General features: G+C 42.2%; 1 protein-coding gene across 1 annotated transcript in view; it reads right to left on the reverse strand.

The window, feature by feature from the left end:
- Window positions 1-17,500, reverse strand: part of HECTD4 (HECT domain E3 ubiquitin protein ligase 4) — a 525,771-nt gene that overhangs the window by 30,491 nt on the left and 477,780 nt on the right. Inside the window, exons 54-55 of the mRNA XM_085880170.1 lie at window positions 13,027-13,222; window positions 5,311-5,533 (exon numbers count right to left, since the gene is read on the reverse strand). Of these exons, the coding sequence (XP_085736296.1) occupies window positions 5,311-5,533; window positions 13,027-13,222 (419 nt within the window). The remainder of the gene's footprint in view (window positions 1-5,310; window positions 5,534-13,026; window positions 13,223-17,500) is intronic.

Here is a 17,500-nt window from a genome sequence, read left to right on the forward strand (position 1 = left end):
AAGGCGGTGCTTGGGATCCTTGGGGTCCTGAGTTCGAGCCCCGCTGGCCGCTGAGTTAGTATCAGGGGGGTTGACTCAGCCTGTCATCCTTCCGAAGGTCAGCGAAATGAGCACCAGTATACTGGTAATTATCCCTGCAGGGTCGAAGGCGACTAAAGGGTTGGCGTCAGGAAGGGCATCCGGCCGTAAAAACATTGCCACAAGAAAGGGTACCATGATTGGAGCCCGCAAAAAGCTGTGTGGTGATGATGTATGTATATATATATATATATATATATATATATATATATATATATATATATATATATATATATATATATATATCCATAATTGTTAAGATATTTTTTAGAGTTAATATAAACATAAGTGTTGAGACATTTAAGTTGAGAGGTTTTACTGGTTTGAGAGAGAAAATCACAGCCTTGATATTTAAATGGAAAACATAATGAATGCGAAAAATATCAAATAAGCCTCATTGAAGAAATAACTAAAACAAAAGTAGATAATGCAAATATGTTGGAGGATGCAAAGAAAACTGATAATTTAATCTGCAACAATCTCTTAATGATATGCTCAGACATGAGCATTAAGAGAGTTTTGTCATTTTATTTCTGCTCAACAAAGATACTTAAACCAAGAAATGGTATCTTCGATGGTGATGAATTACATAAACAAATATTCATTGGTTCATTGTTTGAGTAAATAGATGTGAATAATCTGAAATACCATCCCTTCCCCCTCCCACTCCTTCTCCCCAAGTAGTTGGTCTATTGATGATTTAATATTTGTTAATGGCTTAGTTGGGGAAGGGAGAAATGAGGACATTTTGGGGAATTTGGGGTGTCAGTGAAAATGTTTTCCCTCCCCATACCACTCCACTCACTTCAATATAAATTTTGGATTGCACCAGAACTCCCATTCCATTTGCATACTACTGTTCCGTAATTAATAAGAGACATAAATATAACTGTCATTTTATAACTACTGGCAGTGATGACCGGGTACCAACACGTCCCGCTTTGATCAGACACCTGACCCTGACCCATGATGTTTCTTCTTCTTATTCAATTGAATTCACGATGGGATTACAATAAATTCAATTAAAATCAAATGGAAGACCAAAGAGGTACAGTCCTGCATTGGAGAATCAGAAGGAACCCAAAAAAAACAAAAAGCAAAGATAAAGTAATCAAGAGAAATGTGGATAGGATACACATTTCAGCTGCTACTCCTCCACCCTCAAACCAATCCAGGTACAGCCAAGTGAGCCTTACTCAAAAAAAAAAAAAAAAAAAAAATTTTGCCTGCCAGACCATGTGCCTGATCAAGTTGAAATTTAAAAAGTATATTCCCCATCACCACTAGATCATAATTGTGAACTTTCACATAGATCGATTAAGTGGTTCTAGCGAAAACATTATTTAATATTTTCTTCCATCCAATATGGCTGCCAAACCATGTGACCTTCCAATTATTCCTTAAATTTGTACACCCATGGCTCGGGGAACATTTGAGTGAAGTTTCCTCTCGATCTGTCCAACCGTTCTGGAGAAGATTTTTATATATATATGTTTTAGGGTAAATTCAATATGGCTGGAAAAACCATGTGACCTATGATGTCATATGTATGAACCTTTTGTTCCTCATGGATAGGCAGTCATACTTGTAAAGTTTTGCCTCGATCTGTTTAGCCATTTCAGAGAAGATTTTTGAAGGTTAAAAAAAATCAAAAAAACAATATGGCTGCCAAATCATGTGACAGACGACGGCATCAATTCATTTTTGTGGACCATTTTATCCCGATGATCCTCAAATTTTCATACTGATCAGATGGAGCGTTCTACAGATGCAATTATGACTTCATAACAAAGGCACCAATTACATCAAAAAAATCACATTCCGCATGAGGCAGACTTGCCACGTGCCAAGTTTCAATTTTTGACTTGGTGTCGTTTCAGAAATAGAGGTCCAAAGGTTTTTCCAACATGGCTGCCACACCACGTGACCTCTGATGTTATAATTATCATTACAACATTCGACATGAGTAGTTGCTCCTATGGTGAAAATCTGTCTCAATCTGACAAGCGGTTGCAGAGAACAACACTAAAGTTCTGTGCGAACAAACAAACACAGACAAACAAACAAACAAACAAACAAAGATTCAAACGGAGCCAAATGCAATACCCTATCCTTCGGCGAGGGTAATAAACAGTAAAAACAGGGGCAATACCCCTGAGTGCTCACCTGGTTTTGACTGGATAAGAAAACCATGGAACCACTGCTCGGGGTGGATGACCCACAAAATATGTAACAGAGAAGAAAGTAAATACCTATACATTTTCTTTTAATGCCGTGAACAAACTTTGGTACATCACGGGTGATTAAGGTTGTGGTCAGATAGCATCAAAATTGTGTGTGTAGTTTCTGAGAAGAAAGAAAATACCTATTTTGGTGACCAACCCCCCCCCACCCCACCCAAAGGACACCCGAGACAACACTCTTTCTAATGCGGCGAACAATCTTTGGAACATCATGAGCGATTAAGGTTGTCGTCAAGTTTCATCAAAATCGTGTGTGTAGTTTGTAAGAAGAAAGCAAATACCTATTTTGGGGGGCAACCCCTCCCCCCTGTCAATTCCCTTGAAACCAGATTTTTTACATGGTGTGAACAAACTTTGGTACATCAATGGTGATGAAGGTTGTGGTCAAGTTTCATCAAAATTGTGTGTGTGGTTTTGGAAAAGAAAGCAAATATATATTTTGGGGAGCAAACCACTTGTTGACCCCCCCCCCGACCCCCAGACCCCAATTTATTTAATAACATGAACAACCTTTAGTACATCACAGGTGATGAAGGTTGTTATCAAGTTTCAGCAGAATTTTGTGTGCAGTTTATGAGAAGAAAGCCCCTCTCGGCAGTCCCATTTTCAGGGGAAGATATACAGTATATGGGTACCTGGATCGTAGACAAGCTAACCCAGTCCTATCTAGAATAGGAGGGACTGGAGGGGATGTAAGTGCAAAAGTACGAGAGATAACAAGTCACTGGAAAAAGGAGGGGTACAACTGCACTGACTATTGGCACTGTTACTATCCTCAGTATCGGGTGAAACGTAACTTCCTATATACAGGGAGAAAAGATGACCATACTCCCCGATATAGGACAAATTTTGCCTCACTATCTTAGGGGGAAGGATTGGAGAAATACCCACCGCATTTTGAGGTGATGAATAGAGAAGTGGGAATAGTTTGCCTGAGTAAATAGAAAAGGAAATGGACCTTACTTGGGTAACTCGACATGCCAGTACTCTGGGGAAGAAAAAGTAACCAGAGGGACAAATTACTAGGATGAGGATAGATATAAGGATACGAATGAATAATCTCGTGGAACCCCAGGCATCATTAAACAGTACATATCCATGACGTGGTACAGCATGTAAGGAAGGTAGCTGCAAAGTATCATGATTATAATAAGGGATGGAACTTCGGGTCATGGTTGGTAAAGACAATTGGTGGATGGGGAACATGGATACTCCATATTATTCGTTGGGCTTACGAGAAATAATCAATGCTATTGTTGTCATCATAGCGTGCATAAGAGTAATGATCGGTGTGTGAGTGTGAGTGTGTGTGTGTGAGTGAAAATTTGCCACAGTGACGATGATGGTGGCGCATGAAGTTTCCTTGGATCGACCGTTTCTGAGCAACTATGAAGATCCAGAAAAATCCAGAAAATGAAGAACTTAATATAAAATTGAATTGAGACACCATGTCGGTGGGATTTTATAGAAAATATGAAAGTGCAGACGCTCGTGCCTTTGGGACTGACAAAAACCCTTTTTAAAGAATTCAACAATTGTTGCTAAAGAACCAAAAGCAGATGGATGATTGTGATGAGGAGATGTGGAATAATAGAGATATCTTTAAAACTTCAGGGGGAAAAGAATTTGAGCGGCTTACTCAAATAAAAACTTATTAGTATAATTGGAAAAAGCGATTGCCTATTGGATGTATATGTTCAGTGTGCACAGGGTTCTGTCCATCCAAATCGCCAGGGCGCCCCAACTCTCTATGGGCATGGGGAGGTGGTGGCCCCCAAGGGGTGCATCCACTTGCTAGGGTGTTAACCCACCACAGATCACAAGTTTGGGTGACGCGGTGGAAATGAGCCTGCCGCTAGCTGATGACAAATTTAGATTTTCAGTAGGTTTGTCCTTACAGAACAAACCATTAGGTTGTTCTGTTTGAACAAAAGGGGGAACTGTGGAAACTGAATTATTAATTGAATTTATAATAATGTAAAAATGCAAGATTAACTTAGTTTAGTGCTTTGAGAAATAATATAATAAATATATGCTGAGAAAACTAGTAAAGAGCAGAATACACACATTCCGCTGATGCAGTCGTAAACAACCGAGTAAAACCTTATCTATCTGGTGACCATCAAAGTCAATAGCAAGACATGACTATCTCCCCTCTTGGGGCTGTAAACAAGCTCCAAAACAAACCAAAACCCTTCTCTGTAGCAATTTTAAAGTCCACAACGTTCCATCTGTTATCTAGACATAACCTGGTAAAACTGTATATATACACTCAATAATCTATGTAGAATTAAATCTTCGGCTCACAACATCATTGAGAGTTGAAGCTTTCCTTGTGTGCACAGGAGTGTCTTTTGTCGAAGTGAATAAACAGCTTGTATTGAACTAAAGTTTTTCTGTCTTGAGGTGGCTAAAATTGCTTCCACAGGACCGACGGACGGACGAACGCACTGACAGACAGACGACGTGTCATCCCATAAGCTCCCGAGAACTATGTTCCAGGTGAGCTAAAAACTAGAAAGGCACTCTTCAACATCACAACATCAACTGATATGCCTCCACCAATATGATTACATCATTATACATGCTTGCATCAAATTTGATTTAATTCCCTTCAGCTGTTTTGAAGTATCATATTTTCCTGACATGACCTTTGATGCCGAAATCTAATCAGTTTATATTTGCATCATAATATATATGTTTATACTAAGTTTGGTCAAAATCCCATCACTGGTTCACAAGTTAGCGTCGTAATAGAATTTTCACCTAATGGGAGCTTTGACCTATTGACCGCAAAATCTAATCACTTCATATATGCATCATTATACATACTTGTACCAAATTTGACTTGTATCCCTTCAGCCATTCTTAAGTTAGCAAGGCAATGAAAACAAATCAGGGATGCACGGACAGACAGCTAGACAGACAACCTGAAAACATAATGCCTCCGGCGACTTCATCAGCAGAGGCATAAAAAGAGAAGAGTAACCTGTCTGGTTATCAGCTGGGGCAATCTTCATAGGGTATGGTGGAACATGAGGGGTGTCAGGGCCTTCACGCAGACAAGGACAACTTGCTGGAAGACGCTCCATATTTGAAGCAAACTGGAGAAATCTCGATCGCTCCTCAGGTGAGAAGGAACGAAGAGCATCCCAGAAGAGTATTACATGGTTGTCAGAAGGAGTCACATCAGCCTGGTAGATTGTGTGGTTCTGTGGATTGAAAGTGGTGTTAGATAATGTGTTTACATACAACAATATCTCAGAAAAATAATTTCACGATGCTGTGAGAGATGGTTTGATTGAAAAATGACAAATCATGTGGTATCTATCTGTAAGAATATATCCTTTTGTGCTGGTACCCTACCAAATTCCAAAATCCTGACCATGAGGTAATGCCAAACCACCTCTTATATTCAATGCCATAAAACTGCTTTGTCAGCACTTGTGATACTTAAGATTTAAAAATAATCCTCTGTAAAACCTATTACCCCACACCATGCATGTGCTGCTCATTTCTAAACTTAACCCCACCCACCTCCCCCCCCCCACCCCATGCCTAGTGAACTCTGGGAGTTTTAGTGGAGGAACTTTGGGAATTTTAAAACAAATGATGAGCTACGGTGTGTGGTAATCTTCATCCTGATGAAGCAACAATTGGCTGGATGGAAGGAAGGAAGTGTGCTCATTCGATAAGTTATTGACGCATATAAATGAAGCATTTTATACTTTCTGGCCATGTGTAAAGCAAGTTTTATACAAAATAGAGTACAGGGAGTCCCTGGGTTACAAAGAGATGCAAACAATCGTTCATACAGTACGTAAATTGAACAGCCATTGACTCTTATAACTGGTGTTATCAGCGTACGAGTGGAGGCGACTCACCTGCTGATTTAACGAGCTAATTGGGAGACCAACCATGACCTTGTTACCCATGCTTGCATAGTTCAAACTAAGGAAAATGTCATGCTTTGGGGTTTTCATGTTTAATGTTCACAAAGCTCAGATTTGTTTTGAGAAAGATGAGTTTCTCTGCCTTGTCAGATGAAATACAGTATATTTTGTTGCCACAAGCAGCACGTAACAATCCAGAATACTCAAGAATCCCAAATACTGTCAGTCAGATTTTGAAATGTGAAAAAAATAAATTCAATTGATTCTTTGATACACTGGATGCCTGGAGCGCATGTCGTCAAACCATACTGGTAAGGAAGGACACACAGTAGGTATTAACTTTTAACCTCAACAGAATATGAGGGATCATGTTTTCCTTCATCCTCGTGGCCATTTCTAAAGCAAATGGGTATTTTATATGAATCGGGTGTGCTTTCGACGGGTTATGTGGTTTCTCTTTGTGAGTTTTAAAGCAAAATAAATTTGATAACATTCAAATTCCGAGCCGTTTGCCACATGATCCTGTTTTCCAAATTACCGATAATTTTTTTCCACCCGACACATGACGATTGCCAGCTGTTTGTGAAGAATAATGTTTATGCACATCTCCTTAAAACAACTATAATGCAACGTTGTTTTTACAATTTGTTTACTAAAATTCTCCCAAAACAAGGGTGAAAGCTACTCTGGGTCTTTGGGTTGTATACAGGTCGGTACTGTCATGGGTAATCAGCACTCCACATCAAGTTAAAAAATATATATATTTTTTAATACATTGTCAAGGCTCGTGTGAGAGCTAACACGCAACGCACAGCAAGGGGGGGGGGGGCATGAGACAAGAGGGGCAGGAGTGGGAAGGACAAAACAGTGGGGAACAGAGACATTAGGAGATCTGTGGAAGGGAGAGGGAAGGGGTGGGGAACACGGGGTATACAAGATGGACATTACATGGACTTTCAGAAAGGAAAGCAGGGAATTGGAAGGAGGTGGGTTTGGGGTGGATTATCGAGGGTAGAAAAGACTGAGGGTTTGGATGGAGGACGATAAGAGGTGGACAGGTGGTGGTGAACAGCTGTTTTGAAGGCATTGAAGGAAGAATGGGATTGAACAGAGTGAGGGAGTTTATTCCAAAGGCAGGGAAAAAGAGAAATGAAAGAGTGAAGGTGAGCAGTGATTCGTGATTTTGGTAGTTTTACCAGAAGGGGGTTGTTGGCGGACCTTGAGCGACCTGCATAAATATGGTGGGGACAAATTGCAGACACAGCAGGTGAAGGCGAGACCGGAGAGCAGACGTCAGAAGACAGAAAGACCACTGACTTGCCTGCGGTGAGAGAGTGAAAGGCCTTAAGACTCGGCCTCATCACGAGAGATACCAATGATCTGAAATGCCTTGGCTTCCACAGCATGAAGCCGAGAAAGGTGGGAGGCAGGAGCACCAGCCCATAGGGCAGAGCAGTACTCCATCAGGCAGCGCATGCAAGCTTTGTATGTGGTCAGGAGCTCAGGTGGGCCGAGAAAGGCCTTTGCTCAATGGAGGATTCCCAGTCGGCGACTGGCTTTGGAGGCCGGGTTGGAAATGTGGCTTTCCCAGGAAAGGTTATGGCAGATAGTGAGACCCAGAAGCTTGAAATAAAGGACTTCTTCCAGAGGGTTGTTGAGAAAGCGGATGGTGGGGGGTAGGGGGGGTTGCCAAACGGTCCTTTCGGAGAGGCAGAGTGAGAATGTGAGATTTGTCTGGATTGAAAGACATGTTCCACGTGTTGGACCAGTTTGTGGTTTTACCCAGATCTGCAGTGAGCGAAGAAGCTGCTGCTTGCCGGTCTGAGGGATGACAGATGGTACGGCAGAGGGTGGAGTCATCAGCAAAGAGATAGAGGATTTTCCAGAGACGGAGAGATCGCAAATGAAAACCAGAAAAATAACAGGGCCCAGAACGCTGCCTTGAGGAACTCCAGCCTGGATAGGAAGAGGGGATGAAAGAACTCCATTCAGAAGAGGGGTGAGCAAGCGCAGAGGACCACACGTTGACTGCGACAGGAGAGGAAGTCTGTGAGCCATGAGTGGAGATGGCCTTGGATACCATAAGACGAGAGTTTGGTGAGCAGGGCAGGGTGCCAGACCATGTGAAAAGCACGTGATCTGTCTGTCGATATGGCTCTGATTTCATGTCCGGCATTGAGGACCTCAATCCATTGCTGGGAGAGCAGAAGCAGCATATCCAGGGAAGAGTGACCAGGTCTGAAACCAAATTGATGATGGGAAATCAGGCCATTGGAGAAGAGGAAGGATTTGATGTCTGAAGCGATGATGGATTCCATAACCTTGCTGATGATTGGGAGAAGAGTGAATGGTCTGAAGTTGCAGGGATCTGTTTTTGCACCTTCTTTATGCAGGGTAGTAATATTTGCTGATTTCCAAGCAGATGGCAGATGACCGTGAGCAAATGAGAGGGTGAAGAGAACAGAGAGAGGGTGAGCAAGTGCAGAGGAGCAGGTTTTTAGGACACGTGGGCTGATGCCGTCTGGACCGGTTGCAGAATCTGAGTCTAGATTTGACAGCACGCTCTCCACCTTGTCAGGAGAAATGGACACAGAGTCCAGGGACAGTTGGGAGCGACTGGGTAAGGTGGGTACAGAAAGCGATGGGTTTTGGACACAAGATTTTGTTGCAAACACCGAATTGAGGCATTCAGCCTTTTCACGTGCGGTATCAGCAGTGTGGCCATTTGAGGGGATGGAGGTGGAACATACACCAGAAATAGATTTGATTAGACACCACCAGGATTTGGAGGAGGGAGAGAGGTTTGAGAGTTCAGACTTGAGCTGAGAAAGATCTTGTTTTCTAGCTCTCCTGAGCGTAGATACACACTTGTTCCGAGCTTTATGGAAGGAACTGAGATTACCCTCAGTTGGGTTTGTTTTCCATGAAGCAAAAGCAAGTTGTTTCAGGACAACTGCCTCGCCACAAGCTTCAGTTAACCATGAGCAGGAGGAAGGGAAGGACAACTGAAGAGGAGAGGGGATACATCTGTGCATGAGGGAGAGCAAGCTTCTTTGAAAGAATTCCCAGGATGAGTTGATGTTGGAGAAAGTAGTGATGAGAGAGCAGTCTAGAAGGTTGATGGCCGCTTGGAGACGCTGCCAGTTGGCCTTGAGTGAAATGCCAGACTGATCTCTGATAACAGCCAGAGAGATGTCCACTTTGACAAGCACATGGTCAGAAGAACCGATTGGAGCGGAGGAAGAGCAGCAGATATTTTCAGGGAAATTTGTCAAAATCAGATTCAGAAGAAACAGAGTACCATTGGTTGAGATCCGTGTCGGTAAATTGACCGATTGAGTCAGTCCCAATGAGCCGCAGAAAGCTTTCGCTGAAGTGCCATGACAGGTGAGATAGGTACGCACACCCAGCCAACTGGCATGATGACAATTGAAGTCACCACATATGAGGAAGAGAGAGTTTGGATGAGAAGATAGAAGTTGGTCCATGTTTTCGGAGAGTGAGGTGGAAATGGAGTCATCACTGTTTGGTGGAGGGTACAGTACACATATAAACATGAGGTGGGAGTGGAGGGGAAGCCGTAGCCAGAGGTATTCCTGGGGGTGTGGGGGAGTGAGGAATGGAGTCTTTGACGAAGAGAGCAACTCCTCCACCAGGACGAGGCTCAGGTCTATCATGCCGGAGGAGGGAGTAACCAGGGAGAGATACTTGGGAGTCAGACACCTCTTGGGGGAGGAAAGTTTCTGTTCGGCAGATTAAGTCCGGTTTGTCAGTGGCAACCTGTATGGAAAGATCTGTAAGGTTTGAGCGAAGGCCCCAGATATTTGAGGTCCACACTGTCAATGAAGAGGGAGGGAGGAGGCTTTGGGTGCAGGGGATGGGAGGGGATGGGGAGGGTCGGACAAGGGAGGAGGGGGGGAGGTAAGGAGGGTTGTTTAAAGAGTGTGGGGGATTGCAGAATAGCTGGGGGAGGGGCCAGATGAGGAGGAGAAAAGGCTCTGTGGTGCTGGGGGAGAACGGGGGCAAGATCCAATTTTACAATTCACCTCACGATTTTTTCTACAACACTTCCATGACCTAATCTGATGAAAACTCTCGCAAACAATAATAATAAAACCGATCTCTTATAATGCTTCATCTTCTTCTTTCACACGTGTGGTACTCTTTATTGTATCATAATTCACTTTTCTGTATCATACTGTATCATAATGCACACACTTTTCAGGGTGTAGAGCAGGCCTTGTCATGTGATAGTTACACAATGCACTACTTTTACCATCAATGGCGACTATCTTAATGTGTGGAAGACCACCTGCTCAGCTTTTCACTTGAGCATTGAGGACACCAACAGACAACTACAAGTTCGATTGAATGGTACTTTAATTCCTTTTACCACCACACCGACCTACCTTAGTATCAAGTTGGACAGGGCCCTTACTTTCTGCAACCATGCTGAGAAACTGGTTGGAAAATGGCAGCAAGTGTCAGTCTGCTAAGGAAACTACCAGGGATTAGATTTCATCACCCTCTGCTCCACTACACTGAGTCACTGACATTGGTGCATGCTCCAGCAGAGTACTGTGTTGCTCCTTGGGGTAGAAGCGTGCACACAAGGAAAGTGGATGTCCAGCTCAATTCTGGCCTCAGAGTCATCAATGGCTGCCTCAGACCAATACCAACCCACCAGCTCCCTCTCCTCACTGGCATCCCACCTTACCACCGATGATGAGAAGCAGCAACCAGACATGCTGCACTTAAATCTTTTGACTCTGAAGTTCATCTCCTCTGCAACAAGATGCACAAACCACTGCAAACTCAAGAGTCAGAAACCTTTCAAGCAGAGCAGCCCAGTCTTACATCGAGGCTGACAGCAGACAACAGTGGCTCCTCTCAGAGAAGGCAGACAGCAGCATTTGTCACACATTTCCACCTCCCCAGCTGGCTGCAGACTTCCAAGAAAGGAGTGATGCCACCCGAACAGATTTCATGCAGGCATTAGACACTTTAATGCATGTATGTATACCTGGAACCTGGCTGACACATCAAGCTGTGATTGTGGAGAGCCCAAAACTGCAGAACACTTGGTGGAAGAGTGCTCCATCCACAAGTTGGTACTTGGTAGGAGGTTGGAATGCTCTCACACAGCTTGATCAGCAGGCCCGAGAATGGTTGAGATCTTCTGGATTTTCATCTTGAATGACTGACGATCGGACCACAGGAAAGAAAAAGTCTCTTTTTGATGCACTAGCTGAGTTAACCAACTATTATTTGAATAACCATTTGTGGGCCAACCCTGAAAAAAATGATCAGTGCCTTTCATCTGAACAGAGAAGTAAACCAAAATCGTAATGTTAAACCAAAAAAGTTACGTGACAGTCTTTTTCTGTTGGTGTTGGAAAGGACTGGCATAATAACCCAAGCCAATATACCTTGGCATAACATTATATCCTCCACTCAGTCATAAAGACCATACCATCAAAGCAAAGGTGAAGGTGGGAGCCAGAAACGAAGTTGACCAACTCCAAATGGCAAACTGACCTTATTAACTTCTGCCCTTGCCATGTTTATTCAGCAGGTGAATATGACTATCCAATCTGGAATACTCCTTTAATGTCAAGAAGATAGATCCAGTTCTCAATGCAGCTTGTAGAGTTATATCTCACAGCCTGATATCCATGGAGGTGGATGATCCCTGCTTCCTGGTATTACTCCACACTTCATAAGAAAGAGAGCTTCATGAAGGGTGGAAAAACAAAGCAGACAAGTGATCCTCATCATCCAACAAAGGGTAAGAGTAAGCACCTTGTTTGCTCTGATGAAGGATAAGGCCCGAAATGTCAGCTTGTCTTCTCTCCATGGTGGATCAATCACCATTTAAGGTATTTATTTCCTCTTTGGTTTGATCCCCCTCATGCATTCACTTTTTAAACATGAACCAGCAACTAAGAGGCTTAATTCTAGGAGCACTTATTATATTCTGTTCAGCCCTTGGAATGTAACCTCACAGCTACAGTCAAGAGATTTGCAGACACAGCCACAAAAGCTATATTGACCCAGAGGGCTCTCCCAATCGGAGCCAGTGAGACATGGCCGTGTCTCAACAGCATCAGGAATGGTGTCAACAGCTGCAGAGCTGTCATGCAGAAGTGGGGATACAGTCAAATTAATATTACCAACTGCAACTGGAAGACACTTTAAACAATGGAGCATCTTCTAGAATATAGCATATTACCAGTGACATGTGTGAGCCTTAAAGATTTGAGGGACTTCAACTCTTGAAGCATGACATGTGTATAGCGTGGTGAGTGAGGTATAACAACACGACAAGAGGACTTGTCAAAACATTCATCTTCAGTTTCGCTCTTCCATGAAGCTCATTTTTTTGTATCAAAAAGTAAACCTCTTTCAGGAAATAAATATTATTCTACGTCTGCATTTCATAGATTTTTTGTTGCATTTCAAAGCTCTCCAAATGTTCCCTCTAATGCCAAATATTCAACAAAAACAAAAATACAATTAAAAAGTAGAACAATATAACCACACAATATACGGAATGATACGACTATTTCTGAAGTGTATATTTACCAACACAAGTTTTTTGTAAATTTTTGCAAACTTTAGTGTGTGGGGGCCTAATTGTGTGGCCCTAAATGTTTCTCAGTGGCTTGTGTCTGTGATGCTGATTGATAAGGATCTGTTAAACATGTGTGAATCAAAGAGTATAAAAAGATAATATGATTCCAGTAAAGTAGTTTGAAGAAATGATGAATTTGGAGACAAGAGACACTTGGGCCCAATGTAATCAATCTCACCTGTAACATCCCAATGTCTATGAAAGGCTCTCCACAGATTGTAAGCTGCAGCTGGGCATGAGTGAGCAGGGAGAGTGGCGAAAGAGGGCACACAGAGCCAAGACCTGCTCTGAAACAATGGACTCGCTCTTGACTGTGGAGTTCCTTAGAGCGAAGTCGATGTACACCATCAATAAATACTCGACGTGAAGAGAGCCTAGAAAGAAAAGGGTAAGGTTATGTGTGGGATATAAACATCTAAAATGTGGCTTCAGCTGTTTGATCAAGTTAATTTCCACAATTACGTACAACCTGCTCTGTGAATTTTATTAACCTTTGTGTTCCCTCTTTTGGGCATTTTTCATAACAGTGATCTCAGGCTCATATAGGACATTGTACATACAATACATATGGGATAGGGAGACATCAGTGTCGTTTATTACACAGCTGGTGGTAGGTGCGGTGAAGGATTTTAATTGTTTAACTCGTGGCGGATGACATCTTACGCAGCAGCTGGAAGAGATGTTTTTTTTTATAGCGTTTTTAGAGCGCGTATGGCGGGACATGTCATACAGCAAGGTTTATAGCACGAATGGTGGGACAGGCCCCGTAGCTTACTCATATCATGGCCAAAAAAATTTACACACTAACAAAAAATGTGAAGCACAGGGCCGCAAATGTAGAAGCAGGTCATATGCGCAGCTTTTTTGTGTCCATCAGATAAACGGTTGCTGAGAAAATGAATTTTTAAAATGTAGACACATATGTACACACATGGACGCGACCGATCGCTGAACCCCGCTTTTTGCTTCGCGAGCGCAGGGTAATGAGGGTAATTAAATAATATTTATAGATGGTATTACATAATGGAGGTATTTCAATAAAAATACAAGAAATAAATATTATTACAAGCCAGTAGGCGACATGGCTGCTCGCTCGAGATGGAAAGCTGGCCGACGCGACTAGCCGATATTCATGTACATGCTATCAATCAATTTCATTCTTTGACACTCGAATGGCCACGGCGCGATGATCAGAGTACAAATTAGCGAAAGTTAGAGTATGCATGTATCGGAGATTTTCGTAATTTGTATATTGTTCAGGAATCAGTACATGATCCAGCTGAGATTTTATTTTTTTATATGATGCTGTAAGACATTCTCCTTGGGCACAAAAAAACAGGTGCCTCGGAGGTCCAGTTTCTGAGGTATTGATTTTTTTGTACAGTCCACAATAAGTGTACGATGTACGATAAAGTATTTTAGCTGTTGCTAAGCAACGGAGGTGTGCATAGCAACCATTCATTTTTGTTTACATGCTTGCCACATTGTACACATTTCACCCAAGTTTCATCAAAATCAGACTCTTTCTCTTAGAGATATTTGCAATTAACCGTTTCTGAAATGTTCGACATGTACTCGCCCAAAACCTATCTCCTACAAATATTTTTTGTTAGGGCTGCAAATTGGCATGAAGGGAGCTAGACAGATCACGCACAGAACTCTAAGCTTCGATTTTTCGATTTTTTTTTTTCGATTTTTTGACCACTTTAAAGGGCCGTTGCTATGCCGTTGCTAGAGCCCGGGGTCCCATATTCAAAAGCACATGATTCCCAGAAATATTGGTCCTACCTACCAAATTTCATTGGAATCGGTTGAGTGGTTTAGCCCCGAGGCTTGACCAAAGTTTTGCAGACAGACAGACAGATGGAAATGTCCAGAATAAGGGTGCTCTCGAGAGCAGCCAATTAAAATACATTATAAATAAGCATTAAAATAATTTATTGGTGGTTGCTAAGATACGCAGTGCAGCATGTTAATATCGGTTGTTAATGAAAGTTTGAATATTGGAATGACAGTTTGAGTCGAAGGTTAGATGGAGGTGCTGTATAATGGACATGTCTGCAAGGAAAAGTGTTTATCATCTTTATATATTATCATAAAGTGGTGTGTGATTAAAGTTATTCAAATGTAGTGATACTTTCATAAAAGTGATAATTAAATAAGTTTGAATAAGGATATTGCATTGCTGTGTTGACTGACTGTCTGGACATGACTTTAAAGTTGTGGGTCCATTAATGTTGAGTAATCTACTGATGTGGACCTGTGACTGGGGTTGTGGATCCACCGTTTGGAGAGGTTCTGGGCTGAATGGATCGAAACCTCAATGATAAACGACACCCAGCTGATGATCCGGGCAGTTGGGAAATCAGTAAACTGCTTATAAGTTAAGGTTATAACTTCAAATAATATAGCTTTTGTAAGTACTTACCAGGACATAACATATCCGTATTTGTATATGTATGTGTGTTTGTGTGGAGTGTGTGTGTGTGTGTGTGTGTGTGTGTGTGTGTGTGTGTTTGTGTGGAGTGTGTGTGTGTGTGTGTGTGTGTGTGTGTGTGTGTGTGTGTGTGTGTGTGTGTGTGTGTGTGTGTGTGTGTGTGTGTGTGTGTGTGTGTGTGTGTGTTGTGTTTGTATTGTTTTGTTTGGCTTCCTTCTTGGAACTAGGGTGCAGTAATTGGTCTTTATTTGGATGTTTTTTGCACCCGGGAAAACCGCAAATATGTGAATCACAGGGCCACAAATGTAGAAGCAGGTCGCATTTTATCAACCGTGAAAACATGGGGTCAGCGAATAGCAAATCCGTGAATGTCAGGGTCTGACAGTTCTTGATTATTGTGTGGTGATATGATGTTTTTTTTGAGCCACGTGTCCTATTAGGTTGTATCGTAATGTCCAACTTTAGTGGTTTTGTTTGACAGCTGTTAAACGCATGATATTTATTACTCCCATAAACCATTCCTAACTAAAAAAAAAAAAATGACCGTTTTTACAGCCATTTTTCCCTGCTGTGCAGGGGTTTGGCTTTTTCTTGAGGCAATGTTTTATGGCCGGATGCCCTTCCTGACGCCAACCCTGATCGCCTCTTACGACACACAGGGATATGGTATACCTATTCTAACCGGGGCATACACCGGGACCAGTACACTGGTACTCACTTCGCCGACCTCAGATGGATGACAGGCTGAGTCAACCCCCTGGTGTTAATTCAGCAGCCAACGGGGCTTGAACTCAGGACCCTGGGATCCCAAGCCGCCACCCTAACCACTAAGCCAACACCAGGCTTCAAACCATTCCTAACTCAACCATTTAATTTGCTGGTTTCAAGGTTTTCTCCCATCCTCCCTCTCTTTTATTGTTCATTCCCCTGATGCTTGTCCCACTGTCAGTTTTACCTTGCTCTTCCATTGGCCTTGTCCTTGTAAAGAAATATTAAAAGATTAGTCACTGGTTGGACAAATGGAACAACGAGAAATAAAAAAAAATGTGTTTCAACCTTTCACTCTGGAACGATCACCAAACTTATTCACCTACCTATTTCTATGATTCGCCACAAAAAAGGGGTTCAGTCTCTTGAACATCTAGGACTCACCATCAGCTGAGACCTCTCCTGGGCCACCCATACAGCAAAGCTGGTCTTGAAAGCCAGTTGCAAATTGGGAAGCCTTTGTTGTTCCAACTCATTATTTTGAAAAAACTAGACAATCTCTCCTTGATTTTGTGGAATATAAAAATGTCAGCATGATTGGCATCTATTGTGATGAAGCTGAAGAACCAGGCCTGTTGCTCTGACATGACAGACATGTTAGTGACCTCTTTAAAACCACCTTTTTTTCAAGGCTTAGGCTCATGGTAATGTAACCTCTCCTTTTCTAACAACAGAAGACAGCAGGTTCAAAAAGTACCAAATGGTGGGGGGATGTACACAGACAAGGAAGAGGCAAGGACAAATAACACAAACACTCGTAACAATGGCCTGAAGACGAAAATAACGGGAAAGAGTCAACATGTGTAGAAGAGATCATGAGAGTGGATGCATGCGGTAGTGATGGACAGCACATTTGAAAGACTTAAGTGAGGAAGATGATACAATGGAGACAGGGACACAATTCCACAATGGGGAGAACAAGAGGACGGATGAATGCTGGTAGACAACCAGTCAGGACTTTTGGACTAATTGGAGGGTGAGCAGATAAGGGTTTCTAGAGGAATGGGAATAGATGATAAATGTTACTTCTGGGACACCCATTCAAATGAATGGGGAAAAAGGGAAAAACTATCTGATCCAAGCCCCAAAAGCTCAAAATGGGAGACATCTCCTCCCCACCTATCCCCTTCCCTCCGATACAAGCAAATTAAAAATTGAGACTTACTGATTAAAGCACTTCTTCTCCCAACATAATCACAGTCCTTTTGTATTTTTATTATACTCAAAGAGCAAACCAGCGAATATTTTTCCATGTTCTCCTTTAGGGAATAACTTGATTTTCTTGTAACATTCATTTCCTTCGAGTATATTCACAAAGAATAACTTGGTATTTGGTTTAAGTGTCTTTGTTGAGCAGAAATGAAATGATAAACTTCTCTTAATGCTCTTATTTGAGAACCTCCTGAGCCACATATCATTTTGAGATTGTAGTAAATTGTTTTTCCAT

This window comes from Eptatretus burgeri, chromosome 4 (assembly GCF_056783735.1).
Source record: "Eptatretus burgeri isolate ZD-2024b chromosome 4, Ebu_testis_v1, whole genome shotgun sequence".
Lineage (NCBI taxonomy): Eukaryota > Metazoa > Chordata > Myxini > Myxiniformes > Myxinidae > Eptatretus > Eptatretus burgeri.